Below are 22,444 nucleotides of genomic sequence, written 5' to 3' on the forward strand. Positions count from 1 at the left end.
TTGGATGCAACAAGTGTCAAATGCATTTTTATTGGTTATGGATCTTGTGAGAAAGGTTACAGGTTATTCAATCCTGAAACCAAGAAGATTATTATCTCAAGAGATGTAATCTTTGATGAGAACTCTTGCTGGAATTGGAAAACTCATGCTGAGAAGAATCTGTCCATTTCAGTCTCTAATGAAGAACATTGTGATGAAGGGAGTAATGTTGAAAGTGAAGTAGATGAGAGGTGTACAGAATCCTTACTGGAGCAACAAAATCAAACTGTTGGTTCTCATTCAAGTCAAGAGGAACAAGTAAATCTTGCTGAATCTCAAGAGTTTGATCACACACCTCTAAAATTCAGAAGTGTGAAAGATATATATGAAAGGTGCAATCTATGTGTGATAGAACCGGAGTGTTTTGAAGAAGCATCAGGTGATGAAGCTTGGAGAAAAGCTATGTCTGCAGAAATTGAAATGATAGAAAAGAATGATACATGGGAGTTAGTTAATAGGCCGTTTGATAAACCAGTAATTGGTGTCAAATGGGTCTATAAGACAAAGCTTAACCTGGATGGATCAGTGCAGAAAAATAAGGCAAGATTAGTGGCAAAGGGCTATTCTCAGAAGCCTGGGGTTGATTTTAATGAGACTTTTGCACCAGTGGCAAGGCTCGATACTATTAGAACCTTGATTGCACTGGCAGCTCAAAAGGAATGGAAATTGTTCCAATTGGATGTTAAATCGGCATTCCTGAATGGTACATTACATGAGGAAGTATATGTTGATCAACCTCAAGGGTTTGAAGTCAAAGGGAAAGAAGACAAAGTTTACAGACTGAAAAAGGCCTTATATGGTCTGAAACAAGCTCCCAGAGCTTGGTATGACGAGATAGATACATATTTCAATCAGTCTGGTTTCAAGAGAAGTCAAAGTGAAGCTACTTTGTATACTAAATTCAGTGATGCAGGTGTGCTTATTGTATCTCTGTATGTAGATGACATTATCTACACAGGGAGTTCTGATAAGATGGTTCAAGAATTCAAAAATGATATGATGAAACAGTATGAAATGTCAGATTTGGGATTGTTGCATCATTTCCTTGGCTTAGGCATCATTCAAACAGATAATGGCATATTCATTCATCAGAAGAAGTATGCCAAGTCTTTACTGGAAAAATTTGGTTTGAAGGATTGTAAAGCAGTGAAAACTCCACTTGCTATTACTGACAGGTTATCCAAAGTTGATGGAAGTGAGGAAGCTGATGAAGGTTTATACAGGAGAATGGTTGGTAGTTTGTTATATCTAACAGCTACTAGACCAGATTTGATGTATGCATCATGCTTGTTGGCAAGATTTATGCATAAACCTACCATGAAGCACATGGGAACAGCTAAAAGGGTACTGAGATATGTACAAGGGACACTGGATTTTGGAATTGAGTATGTGAAGGGCAAAGCTGCTGTGTTGATAGGCTATTGTGACAGTGACTGGGCAGGAAGCTTGGATGATATGAAAAGTACCTCGGGCTATGCATTCAGTTTTGGTTCGGGGGTATTCTCTTGGGCTTCTGTTAAACAATGTAGTGTGGCACTATCCACTGCAGAAGCAGAATATGTATCTGCTGCAGTAGCCACAACACAAGCAATGTGGCTGAGATTTGTGTTGACTGATTTTGGGGAAGAACAAGTAGAGGCTACACCTTTGCTTTGTGATAACACCTCTGCCATAGCCATGTCCAAGAATCCAGTATTTCACCAGAAAACAAGGCATATCAACAGAAAATATCACTTCATTAGGGATGCTATTCAAGATGGAACCATTGAATTACACTACTGCAGGACAGAGGAGCAATTGGCAGACATGTTTACAAAGGCTCTTCCTAAAGATAGGTTTGAATACTTGAGAGATGCACTTGGAGTAAAATCAGCAAAACATTTAGAAGGGAGTATTGATGTATAAATGTCTTTGCTGTGTTAGGTTCATTACAAGCTTTGTGCAGTGTTTAATGTAAGCCATTGGATCATATTCCATATGGTATTTAGATTAGATTCTAATGAGTCATATCTCATGACAAGTGTAAGCATCTTACATGATGGCTTAGAAATGAATGGTTGTGATGTTTTTGTAATGTTGTGAGAGAGAGAAACTGCTTCATTCTCCTCCAACGGTAAAACATGTTCTTTGGGTTCTTTGCTTTTAGAACAAGCTGAATATATTGATATTAAGTGAAAAACCTCTGTTCTTAGTGTATGGTTTTACTGTTCCATTGAATCTACCCAAAATCAAACTCTAATACATGCATCATAATTATATCAATCTCGTCACAGATTCAAAACAACAGACGTTCCAAACACTGTCTCAAAAGAGGCACCGAGTTTCTGCACTGTGTATGTCATTGGCAAGGGAAAGATATCATATATGCGAGCTGCTACCACTTCACTGTCCCAGAAAGCTTACTTGCCTAATCAAAAACAGCACCAAACAAACAAAGCTTCTGGCACAAATGATACGCAATTCAGCCACAACCAGCAATGCAGAGGTTGGCCAGATTCGGTTTTTTCTTTTTTTTTTTTTTAGGTCGAAAGTTCAGATTATGTTCTAGCATCTGTTATTTCCCACCTCACGTCTGGTTTCTTGTCATTACTCAAACAAGTTTCTTTGACCAATACAGCATGGGAGAGGACGCAGTATCCACCACAAAGCCAGCAAGATGAAATCCAAATCAAGTAAGCTCTGGTACATTTATTGTCTGGGGAACAAAAGGCATAGACAATGATGCTTAAAAAAATTAACTATGGAAGAGGTGTAGATACCGATTAGTTAATTCAGCTCCTTATTTTGGTTGTACGTTGTAAGTATGTACGTACCTCCATTTAAGCAGTATTAAAATGATTAGCTTATAGGTATGTGGCCTTTCACTAAGAAATTTTTGCCGATGCTTTCATTCAACCACTATCTGCATTTCCAGGCAAAGCACACCCGAGCATTCCCTAGATGAAGTTTCAGTTAACGTGTTAAAGGGCTTCCAAATGAATAGCCTGGATACTTATGTAGAACAACTATATTACTGAAATAGAGCATGTGAGTACTCAACTGAGGAGAGGACTAACCTAATAAATATGATGCAGGTCACCATTCGCAAGAGGAGGAGCTTCAGCTAACAAATCATATGAGCTCTCGTCAGATACTGACATATCATTTGTGAGTAGTGGAAGGCCGAGTGTGGATCACATGTTTCCTTCTTTCTATGATGATCTGGACTCAGGACCTCGGCTTTCAATCAGCCCAGAGATTGATAGCAGAAGCTCTACATCATCTTACTCGTCCGGGATGAACAACAGGAGCTCTACCTCATCTTACTCCGGACATAAGTTCATTGACATGAGCTCTTCACCATATGACTTCTCATCATCCTCAATTGAAAGTGGAAACTCATGCTCACAACTGAATTTTGTAAGACAATTTTTCTGCACAGTAAACTTGAAGCACAACCAAGCTACAAGCTTTGAAGCATGCCTCCAACTACAAACTTGACAGCAGAAACTAATATACCACAAATGATTATCCGAGCCAGTTCTGGTGTCCCAATATCATTCCTTCAATAATTGATACCTAAATTTACAAAAAAAATTGCTGTTAGTTTTGAGTGGTTTTAGTTCCACAATCCAAAAGAAGCTTTATTTTTATAAAGCATACATGCAGGTATGGTTCAGAGTATTAATACGTAATTTTCTTGAAAATAATAGGATGAAATGGAAGCTGAGATGAGGAGGCTCAGGCTAGAGCTCAAGCAAACAATGGACATGTACAGTACAGCCTGCAAGGAGGCACTCACAGCAAAACAGAAGGTATTGATGCAAAACCTTTTATTTGATGAACTATAAATCTTGGGTTCAGAACAACTATTTAAGCATAAATTCTAATAATATATCATCGCAGGCAACCGAACTCCACCGGTGGAAATTGGAAGAGGAACAGAGATTAGAACAGGTACGACTAGCTCAGGAAGCTGCATTGGCACTGGCAGAGAATGAGAAATTGAAATGTATGGCAGCCATGGAGGCTGCAGAAGCAGCTCAAAGGATCGCAGTAATGGAAGCACAGAAAAGGAGGAATGCAGAAATGAAAGCCTTTAAAGACGCTGAGGAGAAGAAGAAGGCAATAGAAGCAAAAACATATGATTTCATGTTCAGGAAATACACAATTGAGGAGATTGAAGCAGCAACAAATAATTTTTCAAGCGTTCACAAGATTGGGGAAGGAGGCTATGGGCCGGTATACAGAGGTGAACTAGACCACACACCAGTGGCAATAAAAGTTCTACGTCCAGATGCAGCTCAAGGACAGTCACAGTTCCAGCAAGAGGTTAGCGACACTGCCAATAGGAAACTTTACCTATCTTATAAATTACATACTTTCGTCAGATATTTAGCACATAAATGAAATAACCAAGGAAAAGGACTATTATTAGGCACTTCACATCTTGAATTTGATCATGAAGGAATTGAAGATTGAAATTTCACGGTAACATATTGTTCGAAAACAGCAGCAGCCACATCGATACTAAAGAGGAACACGAGTATAAGAAATTGCTCATGCATCAAACAAAGATTTTAATCGATATATTCATCAAGTGATATTCATGCATCCAAAAAAAGTTTATACTTTACACCAATCTGCCAATCCTCTCAAGTCCGGATAGTTCAAATAGAAAGGTGCTTCTATATTTATAAGCCATTTTATTGGTTGTGTATTATATATCGGGAAACTCTTAATTATCCAGGTTCAAGTATTGTGTTGCATCCGCCATCCAAACATGGTTCTCCTTCTGGGAGCATGTGCCGAGTATGGTTGCCTAGTCTATGAATACATGGCTAATGGAAGCTTAGAAGACCGTCTCCTACAGCGAGGTAACACCCCAGTTATTCCTTGGCAGCTAAGGTTCCAAATAGCTGCAGAAATTGGCACTGGACTTTTGTTCCTTCATCAGACCAAGCCAGAACCCATTGTACACCGTGACCTGAAACCGGCAAACATTTTGCTAGACCATAACTACGTGAGCAAGATTAGTGATGTAGGTTTGGCCAGGCTTGTCCCTCCATCCGTAGCAGATTCTGTCACTCAATATCATATGACATCAACAGCTGGGACACTTTGTTACATAGACCCAGAGTACCAACAAACTGGGATGCTTGGAGTAAAATCTGATATCTACTCACTTGGCGTCATGTTTCTACAACTAATAACGGCCAAGCCACCAATGGGTTTGACTCATCACGTTCAGAGGGCTATTGAGAAAGGGACTTTTGCTGAGATGCTTGACCCTGCTGTTCCTGACTGGCCAGTTGAGGAAGCTCTAAAGTTTGCCAAGCTAGCTTTACAATGTGCTGAACTGCGACGAAAAGATAGACCGGATCTTGGTAAAGTTGTGCTACCTGAGCTTAACAGATTAAGAGCACTAGCCAACGATAGGAAAAACAGTGTCTTCCTTGGTGGTGGTGGAGAATGTTCACCAAGACAAAGCTCGACTCCCACAATACAAGTGAGTTGCATAACATGGTCCTGCCATTGCTCTTGCCTCTTATATAGCATGCTAAAATATTCATGCTAGAATTCTGTTTAATCACATACAATGTACAGCTAATATAACCTGTGAATGCTTCACAATTGTTGGTTCTCTTTTACTTTTGCATATACAATCAACACTAACTTATTTGTTAATTTTTTGGTCTTTTCTTTTTTCAGGATGTAATCAGTGACGGTGATCTATCACAGCCTGGTTATGAAAGCTCAAGGAGTCGCTCAAGCACATCATCTTATCCTGGAAGAAAAATCTTTTTGGATTAGAAATGTTTAAAAAGTGTAGCAAAATTGAATTCTTCTCGTAATATTGCTCAGCCCGCCTCCCTGTAACCTTTGCAAGTCCATCTCTGTTTTCTCTAATAATTTCTGGTAGGGACTGCAAAAGAGTTGTTTAAGTCTGCGTAGTTGCGTAAACTGGGAAATCCCGAATGTATGTTTAGAAAACCCAGATGATACTGTGTGATGCGCTTGTGGGGCTTGTTTTCACTTGTCTTTGAGGTTTTCTTTCTGTCTACATATGTTGTACTGTTTTGCTGTCCATTGAAGATTTATCATTAAACTCCCTTTTTCTTAAAAACATAAAATCTCCTCTGGCAAAGGCATTCTGCACTCGAGAGTCGAGACATAAATGCTGATAGCACTTTTCTAAATACATAAGTGGCATTCTTTGGAAGGACATGCGGTCAAATTTTTTGCAAGGTTCATACTTACAATATCATGCTCTGAGACCACATAGGATTTGTTGGGCTACCACTATTCTCAAAAGCTTAAACTATATTTATAACAACTAGGGGCTTTCTCTTTCATTACGAAGGGACAAAGTGCAGATGTATTCGTAGTTCATACCCTTAGCTGTTCTATACCTTGCAGGACAAGAATTCAAGTAGCTGGTCGGGATAGCAGCATTGCCAACTAATTAGCACAAGACTCCCCAGCAGGAGATTATGCTCACAAATGTTAATGTAGAGTTGATGTTTAAATAGTCTTAAGGCTCCACAACAACAGGATGTTTTTGGCAGAAATTATACTGAGGAAATTATTTATATGTACGTATCATCAACTTCCCAACAATTTAGGCTTCTTGTGAAAGTAGAAAAGCTAACAGTTTCATCTGTTAATTTAAGAAGGTACTTTTCAAGCCAATGAAACTATAAAACAAAAAAATCAATTTGTGATATTAAGGTCCCATAGCAGGTTTATGAAGCATAGAAGGGAAACTGCAGTAAACAGAAAACGAAACAGACTTGAGAGGAATTAGTTTTGAATGCAGATCAGTTTCAGCATGTGGGATTCAGAAGGAATAGTAGTTGGACTGCTCTTACCTTTATTTCACACTCCTCGGAGTTTTCTTTGAATCTGAATGAATGTAGCATTTTCATTTTAGCTTTTGATAAGTTCATAACATTGGTAAGTCATCCATCAGCAATATCCAACTTCATCTCAGCCTGAACACGGAGATCCTACACAAGATCCATGAGACTAGGACTGCATTTTGCTTACCTAAACTGAACATAATAAGAAAGTTCAGATACGTACCCATTCCAGAATGCAGGACGATGCATTTCTGAGCTGCATTTATCACTTTGTTACATACATGCACTAATTGAACCAATCGAATGCAAACTGGAACTGATAGACATAGTATTTTCAGCGACAATAATCCCTTCCTAACAATCAGTCAAACATGCACAATATGCAGGTCGCTAGTCAGTAATTCCAAAAGATCTGATTCCTCCGGTATGTTTTTTTCAAATATACTGAAATTAACTTCCTATAAGTCCATTCCCTTTGCCTCTGGAACTCCAAAAATGCCTCCGAGCTTGCATGAAAGTCTCCTTTTCCCAAAACTTCAAACACAAATGGATCCGTCAATACCAATGGGGAATCATCCAGATTCATTTTATTGAGGGCAAAATACAAATTACGTCCTAGTCTTCTATCCAAGTATGCATCAACAACACAGCCGCAAGTCACAAGATCGGGAACAACTTTCTCATGTTTCATGTGTTCAAGGCTAAGATGGAGATCCCACAGTAGAGACATCTTTGAAAAGGCCAGAGCACGGATATTAAACGTAGTAAGATCAGGGCGGAAACCAGCTTCCACCATTCTCAAAAATTCTCTTTGTAAGCTTTTCATCTTAAAATTCGCAGCATAGGATAACAACAAAAGGTTCCACAGAAGATTTCCCAAGTTTCTTCTACCAAGACCTACATCCTTCACGAACTCAGCTAATTCGTAAAACTTGCTGCGCTTCAGATACGCAAATGACATTGCCCAGATTCCCTCTTCCTCTATCAGAAACCTAGACCTTTTAAGGCGGCCATAAGCGGTCTCCATCTCAGTAAGGGAACCAAAAATGCTGTAGTATCTGATAAAGGCATTTCCAGTGGCAGAGTCCACCGGGAAACCCATTGAAATCATTTCTTTCAATGCACCTTCCATCAATTCAAGCTGGCCTCCCTTCCCAAAACAAGAGATAGCTAGCGAGTAAACCTCCGGAAGCAAACTCAAATACCTAGCCCTCATCTGGCCCAAAATTTCATTCACTCTTTCAAAACATCCCGCATTTCCATAAACATCAAATAACTGCGAAACAACCTGAATACTAGGCACAAAAGAAGTATATAACATTTCGTTCCACACTGCTTCCGCTTGAGGAAAAAGGCCATTGTTGGCATGGCATAGCATCAAAGCAGATAGAGTGGAGTTGCTGGGCAAAAGACCATCCGATTTCATTTCAAGTAAAAGCTCCTGAGCTACATGAGGCAACTTTTGTCTACTTAAACTCCGAATTATCCGCACGCAGTCTACATAAGTAGCTTGGCCATTAAAACACTCATCCCGCTTCCATTTCCGGATTATCTGTTGTAAGCACAGCCCAAATAAAAGGATATCCATGAAGAAATCTAAAGCAATGAGTTCAAGACACTAATATGTACACTCTTTGCACAAAAGTGACAGTATTTTCTTCGGATAATCAAACACTAGGTCAAGAAATTCATAAACCTGCTAAAACAAATTACGGGCATTTGTTGAATCAAAATTTGGTATTCGGGCACAAATAGAACGAGAAACGGTGTTGGCATCATTGTGGACAAGACCTTGACACAAGATGTTGTAGATGTCAAAAGGGTAGGAGATAGAATCATGGCAATCAAGATTGTAATAGGACAAGAACTCATCAATGTGATTAGTGCGTACGCACCTCAAGTAGGGTTGGATACGAGTTCGAAGGAGAAATTTTGGGAAGACCTTAGAGACTTGGTGCAAGGAATTGCTCAGACGGAGAAGTTATTTATAGGAGGAGATTTAAATGGACACGTGGGCAGGGAGACAGGCAACTATGGAGGTTTTCACGGTGGCCATGGTTTTGGGGAGAGAAATGAGGATGGGGAAGCTATCTTGGATTTTGCAATGGCATATGATCTCTTCTTAGCCAACACCTTATTTAAGAAGAGAGAAGAACATGTGATCACCTACAAGAGTGGGTCGTCAAAAACACAAATAGATTTTCTTCTAATGAGGAAAGGGGATCGTATAACTTGTAAGGATTGCAAAATTATACCGGGGGAGAGCTTGGCTAATCAACATCGCTTATTGCTGATGGATGTACATATCAAAAGAGTGAGAAAAAAGAACAAGACTTGGAAGTGCCCAAAGACTAGATGGTGGAATCTAAAAGGAGAAAAACAAGTCAATTTCAAAGAGCAAGTAATCACCCAGTGTGTGTGGGATAGAGAGGGGGAAGCTAGCCAAACGTGGGATTCCATGGCTAGCTGTATCCGAAAAGTAGCAAAAGAGGTATTAGGAGAGTCGAAGGGCTTTGCTCCACACCAAAAGGAATCTTGGTGGTGGAATGAGGAGGTACAAACAAAGGTGAAGGCTAAGAAGGAATGTTGTAAAGCCTTATACAAGGATAGGACCGATGAAAATGGTGAAAGGTATAGAAGAGCGAAGCAAGAGGCGAAGAAAGCTGTGAGAGAAGCTAAGTTAGCGGCTTATGACGATATGTATAAGCGACTAGATACCAAAGAAGGAGAGTTGGATATCTATAAACTAGCTAGAGCAAGGGAAAAGAAGACAAGGGACCTAAACCAAGTGAGGTGCATCAAGGATGAGGATGGAAAGGTTCTTGCTACAGAGAACGCGGTCAAAGACAGATAGAGAGGTTATTTTCATAATCTTTTCAATGAAGGACATGAAAGGAGTACTCCTTTAGGGGAGTTGAGTAACTCAGAAGAGTGTAGAAACTACTCCTTTTATCGTCGAATCAGGAAGGAAGAAGTGGTTGTAGCTTTGAAGAAGATGAAGCATAGAAAAGCAGTGGGCCCAGAGGATATACCGATTGAAGTGTGGAAAGCCTTGGGAGAGACAGGTATAGCATGGCTCACTGACCTTTTCAATAGGATTTTGAAAACGAATAAGATGCCAAACGAGTGGCGAAAGAGCACCTTGGTGCCTATTTACAAGAATAAGGGCGATGTACAAAATTGCATGAACTATAGGGGTATTAAGCTAATGAGTCATACAATGAAGCTCTGGGAGAGAGTCATTGAGCATAGATTGAGGCAAGAGACACGGGTTTCGGACAACCAATTCGGGTTCATGCCAGGGCGCTTAACCATGGAGGCAATCTATCTTTTACGAAGATTGATGGAAAGATGTAGAGATGGGAAAAAGGATTTACACATGGTCTTTATAGATTTGGAAAAAGAGTATGATAGGGTCCCAAGAGACATTCTTTGGAGGATTTTAGAGAAGAAAGTAGTACGAGTAGCATATATCCAAGCTATAAAGGATATGTATGAAGGAGCAAAGACTGCCGTAAGAACTCATGAAGGAAAAACCGAAAGCTTCCCCATAACTGTAGGATTACATCAAGGCTCATTCTTAAGTCCTTACCTTTTTGCGTTGGTAATGGATGAGTTAACAGGACATATTCAAGATGATATTCCTTGGTGTATGCTTTTTGCAGACGATATAGTATTGATAGATGAAACTCAGGAAGGGGTAAATGCGAAGCTTAACCTTTGGAGAGAAGTGTTGGAATCTAAAGGTCTTCGCCTAAGCCGATCAAAGACAGAATATATGGAGTGCAAGTTCAGTGCAAATGGAGGCCAAAATGAGTTAGAGGTGAGGATCGGAGATCAGGAAATACCAAAGAGCGACCGTTTTCGCTACCTAGGATCTATCTTGCAAAAGAACGGAGAATTAGATGGAGATCTCAACCATAGAATACAAGCTGGATGGATGAAGTGGAAGAGTGCATCCGGCATGTTGTGTGATCGTCGTATGCCACTGAAGCTTAAGGGAAAATTTTATAGGACGGCAATAAGGCCGGCGATGTTGTATGGCACAGAATGTTGGGCGGTGAAGCACCAACACGTACATAAAATGGGTGTAGCGGAGATGAGGATGCTTCGTTGGATGTGTGGGCACACGAGAAAGGATAAGATTAGGAATGAGGATATCCGAGGTAAAGTAGGAGTAGCCGAAATTGAAGGAAAACTGAGAGAAAATCGGTTACGGTGGTTTGGACATGTGCAAAGAAGGCCTACTGACGCTCCGGTTAGAAGATGCGACTACGGGACAGAGGTTCAGGGCCGAAGGGGTAGAGGAAGACCTAGGAAAACTTTGGAAGAGACTCTAAGAAAAGACTTAGAGTACTTGGATCTAACGGAGGACATGACACATGATCGAGCACAATGGCGTTCTAAGATTCATATAGCCGACCCGACTCAGTGACTTGGATTTTTCAAGTCTCCAATCGAGAAGTTTTCCCCACTCGGGAAATTAAGGGAACACTACCTCAACCTACATGCTCCACTCACAAAGCTTCAACATACAAGCTTCAACAAAAGAAAAATTCAAAGAACTTAGTGAAAAAGGCTTTGGTGTATTTAACACAATACGTTGAAATGAAACAAAGCTTATTTATTGATATCTCTAAGAAGTTACAAATATGTACATATACACGAGTCAAAATAAACAAACAAGAGGGAGCCTTCACAAAGGTTGCTTAGGAGAAGTCTCAGCAATCGGCAGAGCCCCAGAAAGAGAAGGCACCGGAGGGGGATCATTCAGAGCCTCAGTACTGGACAACACCCTAGAAGGAGGAGGCATCGGAGGTTGATCATTTGGAGCTTCATTACGCAGTACAGCCCCAGAAGATGAAGGAAATAAATGCCTTTGGAACAAACCCACAAACCTCTGATGATCATGTAAAATCTGACCATCAGATTCCTTCATCTGGTCAAGCTTCCTCTTCATGTTTGTAGCATAGTCATGAGCAAGCCGGTGCAACTATTTATTCTCATGCTTGAGCCCTCTAATCTCCTGTTTGAGACTCATCACTTCAGCCGCCAATGATTCAACTTGGCGGGTTCAAGCAAATAGGCGTTGGGCCATATTAGACACAGAACCTGCACACTGAACACTGAGAGCCAGAGAATCCTTAACAGCCAACTCATCAGACCGTTTGGAAAGTAGTCTGTTATCTTTGGGAGTGAGAAGGTTCCTGGCCACCACCGCAGCGGTCATATCATTCTTCATCACGGAATCCCCAACGGTAAGATGACCAGTAGGGGATAAGAAGGATGGGCGCCATATGTTGTCTGGAGAAGGCGTGGCTGCCTCTTCAACCAGGTTCAAGTCAAAACGACGGTCGGAGGGGCCAGACATTTTTCAAAGGTGTTGAAGAGAAAAGAGGTCGGACAAATCAAGATCTTAGAAATGCAAGAAGGGAGCTTCTACTGGTGGAGATTCAAGTGTGCTTTGGAACTTAATACCAGCCTCTATAAAAATCCGCACTCGATGGAGCTTCAGAAATCGAAGAGGCTCCTGCTCAAAAATCGAAAAGGCGTTTGCTTTCTCAAAAGTTGGGCTGCTCAGAGACCACGAGGGCCGATCTCAGGAATCGAATAGGCGTTTGCTTTCTCAAAAGCTGGGCTACTCAAAGACCACGAAGGTCGATCGCAGAAATCGAAGAGGCGCTTGCTTTCTCAAAAGCTGGGCTGCTCAAAGACCACGAGGGCCGATCTCAGAAATCGAAGAGGCACCTACTTTTTCAGCCTTGTCAGCACCTATCACATGCACACTCAACTTTGCGGAAATTACGGGCATTCTGTCGAAGATTTCTAGTGAAGTAGAAAGCACGTGAATGTTACTGTTCAATCATTCACTTTCCACACGCAACATCAGCTCACGGGTACCACAGATAACTTTGCCAAAAATCTCTGACAAAGTTTAGACACGTGAAGCTTGCAGCTCCCATTACATCGCTATGACCAAAAAGGGTAAAAGAATAGCAAAGAAACAGCACTAACAAAGTTTAGACACATAAATTTTGAAGGTTTAGCTACCATATTATTACCCACAAGGGTAAAGGAACAGGACCATTTTTGGATAATTGGAAAGTCCCTGTGGGTCAACCTCTGTGCTCCGTGGCAAGGTAGACTAGCAAATAGGCCTAACCTTTACTCACATTCGAGAAAACACTCCCAACAAGATTGCTTGCTTCAAGATCGAAGAGGCACCGTCCTCCGAATCTCGAGAGCCAGACTCCCAACATGATTACTTTCTCAAAAAGCGACGAGACACCGCTCTCCGAATCTCGAGAGCCAGACTCCTAACAGGATTGCTTTCTCAAAAATCGAAGAGGCACCGTTCTCCGAATCTCGAGAGACAGATCCCCGACAGGATTGCTTGTTCGAAAATCGAAGAGGCACCGCTTTCTCAACTTCGAGAGCCCCTTAGATAAAGCTTGTCTGTAATCCTCACACCGCTTTCTCAAGTTCGAGAGCCAGATCTCCTTGGATAAAGCTTGTCTGTAATCTTCACATGTAACATCAGCTTTCCAGATACCACTGACCACTTTTTCAAAGTGCTCTGACAGAGTTAAAACACGTGAAGCTGGCAGCTCCCACTACCGTGCTATGACCAAGCAGGGTAAAAGAATAGTATTACTCCTTGTTAGGGAGACTCCTATATATGTCGACCTCCATTCTCAACGGACAGGAAGACCTGTAAAAATGTTCAACCCTTCCTCATATCTGAGAGGGCACTCCCAACGAATCCTCTCGAAATACTCAGCTTTCTTTCCCCCCGAGAATACCTCTGCAAACAAGCTACACTAGAGCAAAAATATCTCATATCATCAGGGTTAAAAGCAAGAGTATCCCATATCATGCTTTTTCCCTGTCTTTTCCTTTGGCCTTGTTCTTACCTGCAAGACAAGGAGAAAGAGAGCAATCAGTCAGCACTTGGAATCAAGCTTCCAATCCGGAACTGACTGCCTGGAACCCCATTGCTCTCGAGTACTCATCTTCAACATCTTATGCTTCCCGAGAAGATACCACATCTGCCTGAGGAACAAATAGGGCAAGTGAGAAGGATACAAGGAAGCATGTGGAGACAAGCGCAACAGAACACGTGCCGATACATCCACTACTTTGTCAACAACAAAAGTATCCCATATGAGCAGGGTCTTACGTACTCTAGATTTGATGGACTTGTTTTGACCCTCAAATTCTTCAGTCGGCCTTATACTCTGGCGGAAACAAGAAAACCCTCCAGCCCAGTTCAAGAATAAGCATGTGGAAAGTTACTTATTCAAAAGCAAAAGTATCTCATATCACCTTTTCTCCTTTTCTTCTCTTTATCCTTCATGCTACCTGCAAGATAAGGAGAAGGATAACAATCAGCTGGAACTCGAAATCAAACTTCTGATCTGGGACTGATTGCTTGGAGCTCTGATTGCTTACCTTGTCTGTCACCTCTTTCAGCAGATCCCCTAGCTCGGCGACTTGGGGGACTCCTACTACATGGTTTGTATCGCGCTTGACCAAGCCTGAAACTACAAGTAAGCGTCAAGAGAAATTGATACATTACCTTGTGCATCTCCACTAGTTAAAGATACCACCCATGGAGGGAGGAAGAGTACTTCCAAAGAAGATGCCACATCTACCTATGAGACAGATAAGGCAAGTGAAGACGATACCACACTTCGGTACTTAAAAGTTTCGTGATTACGAGATCATTCTTCCACAATATTTCCTAATGTCATTTGTACTAAATCATTCACTTGTACTCACTAAAGGAGAGCTTGAACCTATATACTGTGTAAATCCTTCACAATTAATGAGAACTCCTTTACTCCGTGGACGTAGCCAATCTGGGTGAACCACGTACATCTTATGTTTGCTTCCTGTCTCTATCCATTTACATACTTATCCACACTAATGACCGGAGCAATCTAGCGAAGATCACAAACTTAATATTTAAGATGATATTCTTTGGTGTATGCTTTTTGCAAACGATATAGTGTTGATAGATGAAACGCAGGAAGGGGTAAACGCGAAGCTTAACCTTTGGAGAGAAGTGTTGGAATCTAAAGGTCTTCGCCTAAGCCGATCAAAGACAGAATATATGGAGTGCAAGTTCAGTGCAAACGGAGGCCAAAATGAGTTAGGGGTGAGGATCGGAGATCAGGAAATACCAAAGAGCGACCGTTTTCGCTACCTAGGATCTATCTTGCAAAAGAACGGAGAATTTGATGGAGATCTCACCTATAGAATACAAGCTGGATGGATGAAGTGGAAGAGTGCATCCGGCGTGTTATGTGACCGTCGTAGGCCACTAAAGCTTAAGCGAAAATTTTATAGGACGACAATAAGGCCGGCAATGTTGTATGGCATAGAATGTTGGACGGTGAAGCATCAACACGTAGGTGTAGTGGAGATGAGGATGCTTCGTTGGATGTGTGGGCACACGAGAAAGGATAAGATTAGGAATGAGGATATCCGAGGTAAAGTAGGAGTAGCCGAAATTGAATGAAAGAGGAGAGAAAATCGGTTACGGTGGTTTGGACATGTGCAAAGAAGGCCTACTGACGCTCCGGTTCGAAGATGTGACAACGGGACAGAGGTTCAGGGCCGAAGGGGTAGAGGAAGACCTAGGAAAACTTTGGAAGAGACCCTAAGAAAAGACGTAGAGTACTTAGATCTAATGGAGGACATGACACAAAACCGAGTGCAATGACGTTCTAGGATTCATATAGCCGACCCCACTTAGTGGGAAAAGGCTTTGTTGTTGTTGTTGTTGTTGTTGAATCAAAATTTGATTAAAAAATATACAAGTCCCAATTCTACAAAATTTGATTAAAAAATATACATGTCCCAAGTCAAAAATTTGTTGAATCAAAATTTGATTGAAAAATGTTCATGAGAGAGAGAGAGAGAGAGAGAGAGAGAGAGAGAGAGAGAGAGAGAGAGAGAGAGAGAGAGAGAGAGAGCGACCGACCTTGCGTGCTAAGGCTCGATTTTGTGAATGGGATTGATGGCAGAAAATAGAAAGGCGTTTTGGGTTGAGAGAAGCTGAAACACGTATTGGGCTCAGAAGTACCGTGACCTCCATTTCCTGACACACCCTAATTTGAACCCTTCGTCTAATTCATTTGGATATTAATACTACATTTGGAAATGTTCCATTGAAATGTTTTTTTCCCGATAATTTTTAAATAAAGATTTAAATCTTAAATAGTTTCGTGTATTACATTTGCACGCTGAAAATACTATATTCAATATTAATTGACGCATAAATTTATATATTTATTATTCGTTAATTGTTAATTGTTTAGATATAAAATGAATGAGAGTTCGCACATACACGGAACACGATCTTATTCGGATCCATTCATCAGTCATCTTGCGGTTAGAAATTATTTATTTATTTTATTTAGAATTTAACACAAACAGTACTTAACAAAAACTGACCGCACGATGCTCGATAATCGGCTAAGTGAATTGATCCCCAAGATCCTCACAAAGAGGATCCTGAGAGGATCCTCATCCCATAAACACCAACTAAACTATTAGGAGCAAGGGTGCAACTTAGGTTGTGTCAAGCTGAATCCGCCCATGTCCAACCCGATTTCAAACCTGATTGAGCCGATTAGAATGAAGTAAAAACCCACCCATAACCGACTTGACCTCAACCCGATTATTTATTGGGTTGGATTGGGTTAATGTTTTGCCAGTCCATGTCAACCCAAACCCAACTCGATTTCTAGCCTGAATTGTTCATGCACATATTAAATGTCTCACTTCATATTATATGAGCTAGACACAAGTTTGAGAGAGCTATAATTGAAGTTTGTTGTTTGTTTTTCATTTGAAAATGAACAATAAGTTGCTTTTACGTTTCTTTTGGTTACAATGTTGGTATTGTTTAATGAAATAAGATATAAAAAAGGAAGAAGAAAGACAGGGTTTACCATCCCTGACTTAGTGACTTAGTGATGTTCCTCCACCTGTCTCATCTCATATTCCAACTCGATCTCACAACTCGGAGCCTTGAGACCCCAACCCAATCTCGAACCTCTCGACTCATAATCCCATTTCAACAACCCCATACCACGCAACATAAATCAATCCCTCATCCTCCCACCCCCACCCCCACCCCCGGCTCTGTTTCCGATATCTACCTCCCCAATTCCATTCATTTATCCCTCCCCTATTACATTTTTCTCTCCTTTCTTCACCCAATCTCTATATCTCAACCTTCTACATTATATTTCCTTCCCTTCCCTTCTTTTAATTGTTTAGTTAAATTGAAAGATTTTGATTAAGGGTTTTTTTTCAGATAGAAATAGACAAACCACCTTTAAACTTAGGGTAAATTACATAAAACTACCTCAACTATTGGGTCGGTCACAGTTTCATATCCCATCTCAGTTTGCCATTATCAATCCAGCTTTGGATGTTGTCTCGGAACACGACGCAATTATTTGTCGTATGTTTGTTGGAATTATGATATTTGCAATATATCTTTCCTTTGAGCTCTTCGGCCTTGGGAATGTTATGCCCAGGCCGAAGTTTGATGATCTTCGCTGATAGTAATTGATCAAAAATTGCATCGGCTTTTGTAATATCAAAAGTGTAGACCTTTGATGTTTTCATTGTTTCTTCAGGAGCCGAGCGGGTTTTGGCCTCCTTAGAATCAATTTGAGTCAGTGCCTTGCAAACGTATGGCTTATCTATGATTATCTCGGCTGCATCCACGCTAACAAATTCACCTTCGGCCGATGCATAACTGACAGTGGGATTTTTGTAAATCGTCCCTCTGGACGGAATTTTCGAGATCTTCTCTTCACGGAGCAAATAATCATATTGCTCAACATGCTGGGCTAGTTCATACATATCCCGAAAATTTGCCCCCAAGAATTTCTTTTTGTATTCTACGTCAAGACCATTCAGAGCAAGTCTGACGAACTCGACTTCAGGGAGAGGTACTCGGCACCAATTCTTGGCTGATTTAAATCTGGTAAGATAATCCATTGGTGATTCGTCGGATGCTTGAGCCATCCTTGCTAACGAGGACACTGACACTTCCATTCCTGGCCGATAAAACTGCTCATGAAATTTCTCGACCAACTTCTCCCAGATCTAGATAGAATTCGGTGGAAGGTTAATATACCAAGCAAATGCTGAACCCGTCAGCGAAAAATTGAACAGTCGAAGTTTGTGAAAGTCGCTATTGACATCTCCACATTGCGCGGTGAAACGAGCCACATGTTCCAACGAGGATAAGGGTGATTCCCCGGCGAAAAGGCTAAAATCTAGGATTTTGAAACCTCTAGGGTGTTCAAACTGTTCCACATAAGTCAAATACGGATGTATAAACTTAGGGAACTTCGGCCCTTTCTTTATGGCCGAATCAATCATCCGTTGGACCTTAGTCACATCGACGGGTGTTGCTTCCACTCTCTAGTCGGATCCATCTGACCGACTGTTCGATCCTCCTCCCCTCTCCAAGTTAATTGGTTTGAGCCGAGCAGGGATCGACTCGGCCGGTGCACTTGGTAAGAGATTATTTCTCAGTGGAAAATGTTGGGCAAGATCGAAAGTCCTACCGTCGCTGACCTTACTAACCAATATTTCGAGTAATCTGGTTTGTGCATCACTAGCATTGCATATCACGTCATGAAGTTTATCGATCCCTCGACTAAACGTCTGTTCGACCGTCCGAGATTGCTCGTTAAGCCGTTTTCGAAGAAACGACCTTGTTGGTGGATCAGATCCTTCACCACCATCTTCGTCACAATCCTCTATTATCCCTTCATTGAGAACGCAGGTGTTCCTGTCGGGAATTTCAAGACTGCGAAACCGACCGCCGAGATTAACTTCCCTTTCTCGGCGAGTCGCGCTCATGGACTTAGGTGTTACGGCGCTGATGGGATTCTGCGCCTATGGCACACTGTGTCTTATATTCTGAATTGGTACATCGGTTGTTGATTTTCCCATAACGGTTTTCTTTCTTACCGATCGCGTTTCAATGGGTATGAACTTCGTAGTTTAGCACTAGGTCCCACTGGGCGTGCCAAAATGTTGACTCTAAAAACTACCAAGCCTACGTGGCGCGTAGGCCGAGTAATCTATGAGCTAACTACGTCCTTCGGTGTTATGCGGGGCGTGCCAACTCGTCGGCCAAGCTCGACCGAGGAGTAATATTTGTTGATGTTACGTTGGGTCGCGCTACTGACTTCTGCGTCTTGCGATTGTGGCCGAGAAAGGAACACGTCTCGGCCTCTTGGGTTCTCGAGCTTGAAGACAAGGCTGCTATTATTACGAAGTTCACGAATCATCGTTGTCAGATTCGGTCACAGTGATGTTATTCGTCAGAGTAAACTCACGCCGAATTGACACCAAAGTGTAAGGGCACAAATACTCAAAGCGAATATAAGTCTTAATAGTGAACGTGGTTCGGGCGTCTGAATGCCGAACTCTAAATCCCACTTGAGAGTATCCAATTATAAAATAACTCGGCGTGCAATGTGCCGAGCTCAGTAAACTGTAACACCTCACTTCGCCGAGAACGCTAATGAGATGACCTCAATCAGTAAGGATTCAAAAATCCTTCTCGACCGAGACTTGGATAGGTAACCAACCGTTCTCGTCGCAGTGCTGTTGATGCCAACGGAAGATACTGCGAGACCGGCTGATTCTACGGTGACAGAGCTATCTATGCCGACTTAAGATATCACAGGTTGCTTCCACAGTGCTGTTGATGCCAACGGAAGATGTGTCAGCGAAAAGGGAAAATAAAAATCTCAAAGTTGAGAGAGTTTGCGCAGGGCAGTTGTGTGTTGAATTGCAGGGGTCTTTCCGTTGCCACTGCATCTGTATTTATAGCATCAGATACCTTCTGGGCCGAATTAAAACCCTACCCGGATTAGGATTTCTTCTCTTAATCGAACACTAGCTCGGCCAGTCCTATTTCCACTATAATTCTGAACCTAGTCCCTTATCGATCTGGATTCACTTTCGTCCTATTATTCGCCGCGACTCCTTACTGCGCCAGGATTTGCCGACTCCCTCCACAGCATGACTCATCCGACCTCGGTCTTGGAAGCCCATAACTAAGCAATTCATGGCAACCCTGTCGTAAGGCCTTTCAGGCCTAATATGATTCCATACTCGGCCCAAACTATTATTTTGGGCCCAAACACTAACATAAATTATCTACAAAACATTCTACCTTAACTCAAGCAGCAAATATATGAATGTATATTATACATGTAAGCGAGTTATGAAACCTAACTAAAAAGTAGGAAAAAAAATAATATACCTACAAGTAAGACACATTAATCGGTGACACATTGATTATAACAAAGAATTTATCATATAGATACATAAAAATAATTAACCTGTGATATAGGTTGATTATAAAAATTAAAAATAAAATCTATAAATGAGGTTTAAAGCGGGAGGAAGAACAAGAAATAACAAAAAAAATTAAATAAAAAGAAATAATCAAAGAGATAATTAGGAAGAAATTTGATTTTTATAATAAATCTTATTATTGAATACATAATTATTGATAATAAAATAATTAAATTTTAAGAATTGGACTTATATTAATAAATTGAACTATTCCTACTATTGGCTAAAAAAATTGGACTTATATCAAGTTTCCCTTGTATTTTAAACCCACACTTAAGTAGATGGAGAAACGATTGATATTTTATTTTTGGATAATGATAGGGAGATTAAATTTTTTAAACCAAATGATGTGGTTGTTAATGATTATGTTATTACTTAAGCGTTGATTAACGTGTTCATTTTTTTGGTAACATATCTTTTGATTTTTCAAATTTGATTTAAAATTTTGATCTTCCTAATATTATCCTTGATTTTTATGAAGAGCAGGACGGTCAAATGACGTGGAATAAGTTGGTGTGTATCAGGGTAATTTCATTGTTTTGTCAAAAGGTAAATCTCCAAACTCGTGCAATCTCTCTGAGTCTCTCTCGCACAGACGAAGCCATGATCCGGGTACCCGGAGACGAAGCCAAGTGCGGAGGCGGAGGAGGAGGCAAAGGCAGGGCCAATTGGCTCGCGCGATCAGAATCCGGACGGGGGAAGAATCCAGCCCAACCGGCGGAGCTCCGAGGTGAGACCCGGATTTGTCTTGGTGTATATATATGCGTTTGGTTTCTGTTTTAGGGTTTGTAAATTCTGCATATTAACCAAAAATGTTGCAGCTTAATTGCTGTTAAACCCAAAATACAAGGGTGTCCTGCTTCCTTAATTTGACCTGTTAATTAACTGAGTAAATATATCTAGTATTAATTAATTTATGTGCAACAAACAGATGAGAAGAAAGAAACAAAAGTTGTCGAAAGCTCTATGAGTAAACTCCAACTTGATGATGATACTCCTACTGCCATTCTCAGAATGAGCATTGTGCAGTTTGCCTTATGGACGGCCACCACCAATATCTGTGTCCCTACCGGGAAAGTGTCCCATTGGGCGTAACTCAAGTTGGAGAGGGCTATATACTAATGTGTAGGACTTGTGGTTTTGTGGGTAACGTCTGGGGTCATGGCCGCTCTTATGCTCGTTTCTATAGGCGTGCTGCGGCTCTGAAACATCAGTACCCAAGCCACGAGGAAGTGGAGCAATTCAGGGCAAGACAGGGAGAAATGGCTGACATGTCCAGGGCACGAGTGGAGAGAGGTGAACCATCCTTATTGGGTGATACCTCTTCCGATTCCTCATCTGATACCTCTTCTGATTCCTATTCTGAGATATAATCGTAATGAAGCTTAGGATTGGAACATTCGGGGGCTGCAGCTGTTCGATTGCCTTTTCTGTTCATTCATGGCGGATAGATACTACTTTGTTGGTTGTTTTCTCGTGTGTTTAATTTACGTTCTTGGAATAGCTAGCTGCGCCTGTTGGTCGGATTTCCTTTGCTTGTAGCCTTGTACTGCTTGTCTTGGAATAACTATGAAACGAATCAACCGCTATCAAAGACTAATCCAATACTACAACCGCAAAGATATTGGAATTAGGGCTGGTTTGATATTGCTGTGCTTTGAAAAAAAAACTGCTTCTGCTGTGCTGTGAGAATAAGCAGCTGTGAAATAAAGCAGCAGAGTGTTTGGTAAACTTTTTTGTAAAAGTGCTTTTGAAAAAAAAAAAAAGCAATATTATAATGTTTGATAAACTTTTATGTAAAACAGATATGAAAAAAAATTGTTTTTTCAAAGCTGGGTTTTGCAGCTTTGTATTTTTTGCTTTTTTTTACCCAAAACTGTGAAAAAAAGCTAAAGCTAAATGTTTACCAAACATAAAAAAGCTCCCATCTTTTTTTTATAGCCACTTTTTTCAGAATCACCTGAGTACCAAATCAGGGCTTAATATTCCTAATATCAATGACGAAATGGGATTAAGCCCTGGTTTGGTACTGAGGTGATTCTGAAAAAAAGTGGCTATAAAAAAAAAACTAGGAGCTTTTTCATATTTGGTAAACATTCAGCTTCAACTTTTTTTCACAGTTTTGGGTGAAAAAAAAGCAAAAAACACAAAGC

General features: G+C 40.9%; 2 protein-coding genes and 1 pseudogene across 9 annotated transcripts; 2 read left to right on the forward strand and 1 right to left on the reverse strand.

Annotated features, from left to right (window-relative positions):
• Positions 1 to 2,382: 2,382 nt before the first annotated feature.
• On the forward strand, positions 2,383 to 5,908 carry LOC126595542 (U-box domain-containing protein 52-like). 2 transcript variants are annotated; one of them, XM_050261818.1, is made up of 7 exons: positions 2,383 to 2,524; positions 2,657 to 2,711; positions 3,114 to 3,438; positions 3,732 to 3,833; positions 3,925 to 4,350; positions 4,769 to 5,527; positions 5,731 to 5,907. In XM_050261818.1, exons 1-7 carry the CDS (start codon positions 2,404 to 2,406, stop codon positions 5,830 to 5,832), a joined length of 1,890 nt encoding a protein of 629 aa, XP_050117775.1. In that variant the 5' UTR covers positions 2,383 to 2,403; the 3' UTR covers positions 5,833 to 5,907. The 2 variants fall into 2 exon arrangements, with proteins under 2 accessions (XP_050117775.1, XP_050117776.1); XM_050261819.1 differs by lacking the exon at positions 2,383 to 2,524 and having other exon boundaries at positions 2,672 to 2,844; positions 5,731 to 5,908.
• On the reverse strand, positions 3,433 to 15,989 carry LOC126595544 (pentatricopeptide repeat-containing protein At3g42630-like). 7 transcript variants are annotated; one of them, XR_007613588.1, is made up of 4 exons: positions 15,871 to 15,984; positions 7,193 to 8,433; positions 7,105 to 7,149; positions 6,813 to 7,013 (listed from the first exon to the last, which is right to left on the reverse strand). XR_007613588.1 is itself a non-coding variant. In XM_050261824.1 (3 exons), the coding sequence occupies exon 3, from the start codon at positions 8,305 to 8,307 to the stop codon at positions 7,276 to 7,278; it is 1,032 nt and encodes a 343-aa protein (XP_050117781.1). In that variant the 5' UTR covers positions 8,308 to 8,433; positions 15,871 to 15,889; positions 15,929 to 15,970; the 3' UTR covers positions 6,813 to 7,275. The 7 variants fall into 7 exon arrangements, 2 of the variants coding, with proteins under 2 accessions (XP_050117781.1, XP_050117780.1); XR_007613584.1 differs by adding an exon at positions 3,433 to 3,597 and having other exon boundaries at positions 6,891 to 8,433; XR_007613585.1 differs by having other exon boundaries at positions 6,813 to 7,149.
• A 4,905-nt stretch (positions 15,990 to 20,894) lies between these two features.
• LOC126595554 (uncharacterized) lies at positions 20,895 to 21,766 on the forward strand (annotated as a pseudogene).
• The last annotated feature ends 678 nt before the right edge of the window (positions 21,767 to 22,444 follow it).

Source organism: Malus sylvestris, chromosome 13 (genome assembly GCF_916048215.2).
Source record: "Malus sylvestris chromosome 13, drMalSylv7.2, whole genome shotgun sequence".
Lineage (NCBI taxonomy): Eukaryota > Viridiplantae > Streptophyta > Magnoliopsida > Rosales > Rosaceae > Malus > Malus sylvestris.

Excerpts from the sequence above, each read along its gene's own strand:
- LOC126595542 (XM_050261818.1), top strand. The coding sequence starts at position 2,404 with ATGCGAGCTGCTACCACTTCACTGTCCCAGAAAGCTTACTTGCCTAAT. Across the intron at positions 2,525-2,656 it reads CCACAACCAGCAATGCAGAG|CATGGGAGAGGACGCAGTAT; the intron begins GTTGGCCAGATT and ends TGACCAATACAG. Across the intron at positions 3,834-3,924 it reads CACTCACAGCAAAACAGAAG|GCAACCGAACTCCACCGGTG; the intron begins GTATTGATGCAA and ends ATATCATCGCAG.
- LOC126595544 (XM_050261823.1), bottom strand. The coding sequence starts at position 15,984 with ATGGAGGTCACGGTACTTCTGAGCCCAATACGTGTTTCAGCTTCTCTC. Across the intron at positions 8,434-15,870 it reads ATCGAGCCTTAGCACGCAAG|ATAATCCGGAAATGGAAGCG; the intron begins GTCGGTCGCTCT and ends TGCTTACAACAG.